A 4,659-nucleotide genomic window follows, 5' to 3' on the forward strand; every position below is an offset into this window, starting at 1 on the left:
CCACATTGGTTTAGGAAGTAGGACACAATGGAGACTTTCGTGGCAGCCAATGTGACTCATCTGCAGACGATGACGTTCTTGGTTTTCCTTGACGTTCGATATTGTTCAAATTATTTTTCAATGTAGTTAATATTAGTCATTCTTTCAATGTTAAAGTCCACAACTGTGTAGAGTTTAGTTTATGCAAGAAAAAAATTGGTCCAAGTACTAAGTGCGCAAAAAATGGCCAATGTTTTTCTACATCACTACCTCGTGTTGGTTCAGCATCAGAGGTGACGGAATGTTGCCACCTAACGCTGCTTTTTCCTTCGTATATCATCTCAATGAAGGTCAGTAATTGCAAAAATGATGATATATTGATAAGACATGAATCTGGGACTGAGAAACATTTCCAATTTTGTTAGGAAATACTTAAAAAAATTGTTGACTCTCCATAGACTTTGTACACAACTGCAGAAGTAGCGTCAGGTTGCAACATTCTTTCCGAGGTGACTGTTGGCTCTCCAAGAAAGCCTTCTAAAACCTCTTCCACCGCCTCAAAAGAGATCCCATCTGCGAGTGGTTTCTTTGTTAAATGTTTTATGCCTGGTTTTTATGAACTGCCACTTTGAAAACTGCTGTGAAGATTTGGATTTGAGTAGAAAATGAGATTTCTACTGATTTCATTGGCGTAGCCATTTTATAACATTTTTTTGACATCATACATGTTAACTTGACAGTTTTTCTCAATTGTTTTTTTCGCAACTGTAGGCGCATCCATCAGTGCAGATGAAAGGCGCTGAGGCAGACTGGACGCCCATACAATGCACAGACAGGGAGTGTAGCCACTCCTTGATGAAGGCTCCGCATCTGCACTGTCCATTCTGCTCCCAGGACAGTCTCTTCACTGAGGAGATTCTCCTCAAGGCGCACTACGTACAGGGTCAAGTACGTGGATAAAGGCATCAACTTTGGGGGTGAGTTTGGGAACAAGACCAAGTGCACCAGACTTTTCCAACTGATGCGCACTGTGCTGCATGTGGCAGGGTTAGGGTTAATTATAAAGATAAGTTGAAGGTAGTGGACAGCAGGACAAGGTAGTGGCATTTGTGGGAGTTTTATGAAATTGACAGATACCTGGGCTGGTTATTCTTAGCAGATATCAGTGTTCGATAAACTCCCTGTAGAGGGGTGTTTCAAAAAAGCATGAAGTGAACTTGTTGAACAAAATCTGGGGTTTTTTTTACCGAAAAGTTTTGACTCAAGTATCCATTCTTTTGAGAATGATTAGACACACCTTTTTGGTTTAAGTGTTTGAAAGCGCACTTATTTTTAACCTTCACAGTTTCAGTGCTGCTTCAAGACAACTGAGTATGCCGTTGCTGTGATGTAATGGTCCCCTTGTACAATCTGCATGGAAAAAAAACCATGGAATAAATTTAATCAGTTGAAATTTATGTACCTTGTGAGCAGGTGTGGTAGTTCTACAAGGATTTGGGTGGATTATGTCAAATGCCAACACTTCGTGCCTTTTAAAATAATTCATTGTGAACCTAATTTTATCACTGTATGTTTGTGTCGTAAATTGAATCTTTTGCTACCTTACAGGTTTAAGTCTCATTTTATCAACCTTAACGACTGCACTCCACCATTTTTACCCAGGATGTCAACCAGATCTTCACCACATACACTGACCCAGCACCCAACAGTACCAGCCTGGTAACACACCTCATAGTCCCCCAGTCACAGCAGCCATTGGAGACAGACACATCATCCCCGGGGCTATGAGCAGACTGATGGGCAGCAGCCGCAGATCGAGTACCAGTATGCCTGCATCAATGATCCGAGTCAGAGCACTGCCAATGGGGAAGGTAAGATGGTAAGAATATTAACCCTGACCCTCCAAGAATCCTTCAGCATCTACACAGAGGTTAAGGTGGATAATGCCACCAGCAGTGAAGGATAATTAGAAGAAGCTGACCAAAAAGCCAAGGGGGAGGCATTTGATGCAAGGAAGAACTCTTCCCCCCCCCACCCCCCCCCCCCACTTTGTTTTCAATTGATATATCGTGAATCCATATGGAAGAAGGGAATGGGTAGACAACAGCATGTTTAATACAGTTGTCTTCACTCCTGCACTTGTTTGGTCAATAAAATAAATAAAACAACAACCAAAAGTTCAGCATTTTTTTAGGGGGTTGGGGTGGATGAGGGCCAATATTGACAGTGGATTTTACAAATTGAAATTACAAGGTGCAAAGGGTGTGCCATTGGCGTTATTTAAGTTGATTGAATTTTGGAGGATTCAGGAAGGTTCTAAGCAACAAAAAAAATCTAATAAGTCAGGGTGGCAGTACATTTTGAGAGCTGACTTCAACAATTAATTAAATATTGGCATTTGTCCTTCACCTTGCCCACCTAATGTTAGGAATACGGTTTGAAAAAGTGAGTAATTGCTTGCACCCAGTTACAAGGAATTACATGTTCTTGACACACTGCATCACTTTGGACTTTCTTGCCTGTATCCTGTTTTTGCCGCTACATATCATCTGTCCCATTCAAGCGCAACATATATGTCGACCTTTCTACTCCATAAACTCCTCCCATCATTTCCCCTCTTTGTGTAGCCCACACCTGGAGTGACCTTTTGATGACCGACTTTCATTATTACAGGAATCATTATTCAGGAAAATTACTCAACCTTTCCCTCTCGTAAACAGTTGTCCTTATTGAAATACCAGATGAAGGAAGCAAAGAGGATTTGGAGGACGAGACTTGCTACACAGAGCACAACTTGTCGCTGCTGCTGCAGGAGAAGGAAAGTCTGGAGAAGACTCTTGAGGAGGAGCGGACCACGTGGGCCCAGACAGAGCACAGAATGAAAGGTACTATAGAAAGGCTTCGTACAAAGGTGAGTGGGCATTCCATCTGGTCTTGGTCTAAGAATGAGTTTGGATCTTGTTCCCTGCATGCAACAGGTATCAAAGGCGTCAATCGCTTCTCAAAAGTGGGAGGGGGGACATACCTTGATCAGAACTAATGCAGGCACACTAATGCGACTGCGTTCTTTCAGTGGTCAGATTTCTGTCAGGATGCCAGCTGTCATGGCTGTGGGCGATCATGGTGTGCACTGTTGTTGTCATTGCTCTACATTTTCTACACGTTCTACGTTGTTTTATGCGCTGACGCTGCTTATGATAAATGCAGACAAATTGTTGCACACATTTTGTACACAAGCTCAGATGTGTCGTTTATCCTTGTGTAGAGGATTCGTGGTTTCACTCAAACTCTAGTTGCACTAAATAACTGGGTAACAACACATGTGCCTTCTTAAGCATTCATGCTCCAACTGCACACATCATGAAGTGCATAAATGTCAGACTTTGGTGTGCGTTGTCATGGTTGTGATTGGTTACACATCATGGGGCAGAGCCTAATGGATTGGTCTATTAAAATTCCATCTGTAAACAAATAATTTCTCTGCCCATCCGTCTTGCCCTCCAGGTTGAGTATTTGTCCAACACAAACATGTCACTCAAGCAGCAGCTGTCCATGATGCACACGTCCAGTTTGAAACATCTGACCAACGACAGCGAGAACCAGTCCATTTTGCAAGAGTTACTGCAACACATGTCTGAGGAGCACACCCAGCTGCTGCACCACCATCTAGCACAGCTACGGCTGTACGCTCAGGCCTGTGCATTATCCAAATCAGCCCCCGAGGAATCTGCAGCTGAATCTACAGTCTTGGTACCAGACCTGGCTGACCAATCACAGGACATCTCACACATGGCCATGATGTCGTCCTCGGAGGGCACCCTTGGGAACATGGAGCAGACAGTCGTCATGACGATAACGTCTGAGGAGGATTCGGAGCCGTCGGCAACATCGTGGATAACCCCGGAGATACTGTGGGACATGACTCCTTGACTTTGGATAAGGACGTTCACTTGTCACCAAATGACATTCTGTACCAACTGACAAGCGAGGGACTGTCATCAAGACATGCCACCTCTGAGTCGGGTCACGTTTATCAATCAGGTAGAACTCATTCACATCACAACACAGGCTGTGATGTCACGCAACAGGATTTTCACAAGAACAAAAGTTTGAAATTGGTTCTTTCCAACAGCACGCCAAAAATATCCTGCCCCGACGGCTTCGACAAAAGAACGTTTGAAGACAACATGTCAAATGAGGGACCACCATTAAAATGTGGGAGAACTAATAGCCTGAAAGCCATTTAACTAATCAAATCTGACTTATTTTGTACAGTGTACACTCAGTGTTGTCTTAGGGCTTAGTTGGGGGGGGGGGGGGGGGACTTGAACTAATGAGTTGAGTTTTCATGGAAGTTTGTCTTACCTGAAGGAAAAATTTTACCAAAGCAACTGGCCTTGGTCTCTCCTATCTTTTTGAGTTCTCGATGGGCAATCCTGAATCCGCTCAGTGAATGGACGTCATTGTAGGCCCCAACAGATCCACGTAGGTCCTCAAACACTTTAAATCTATTACTGAAACATAAACGATGCAATTATGATTAACATTGAAACATTTGGTCGTGTGTATAAAAACTAGCATTTGCTTTTTTTTTTACTACGTATTTTTAAGCATAACTTTTATTTGCATGAATAAAAATGAGAGCAAATGCTTTCACTATTTGCTTCAAGCTAAAAGTAT

The 4,659-nt window shown here is 42.9% G+C and overlaps 1 protein-coding gene across 1 annotated transcript; it reads left to right on the forward strand.

Moving 5' to 3' along the window:
- Positions 1-323: 323 nt before the first annotated feature.
- On the forward strand, positions 324-4,274 carry LOC119743345. The gene is made up of 5 exons (XM_038219744.1): positions 324-329; positions 751-927; positions 1,715-1,850; positions 2,721-2,890; positions 3,484-4,274. Exons 1-5 carry the CDS (start codon positions 324-326, stop codon positions 3,907-3,909), a joined length of 915 nt encoding a protein of 304 aa, XP_038075672.1. The 3' UTR covers positions 3,910-4,274.
- The last annotated feature ends 385 nt before the right edge of the window (positions 4,275-4,659 follow it).

Source organism: Patiria miniata, unplaced genomic scaffold (genome assembly GCF_015706575.1).
Source record: "Patiria miniata isolate m_02_andy unplaced genomic scaffold, ASM1570657v1 HiC_scaffold_6, whole genome shotgun sequence".
Taxonomy (NCBI): domain Eukaryota; kingdom Metazoa; phylum Echinodermata; class Asteroidea; order Valvatida; family Asterinidae; genus Patiria; species Patiria miniata.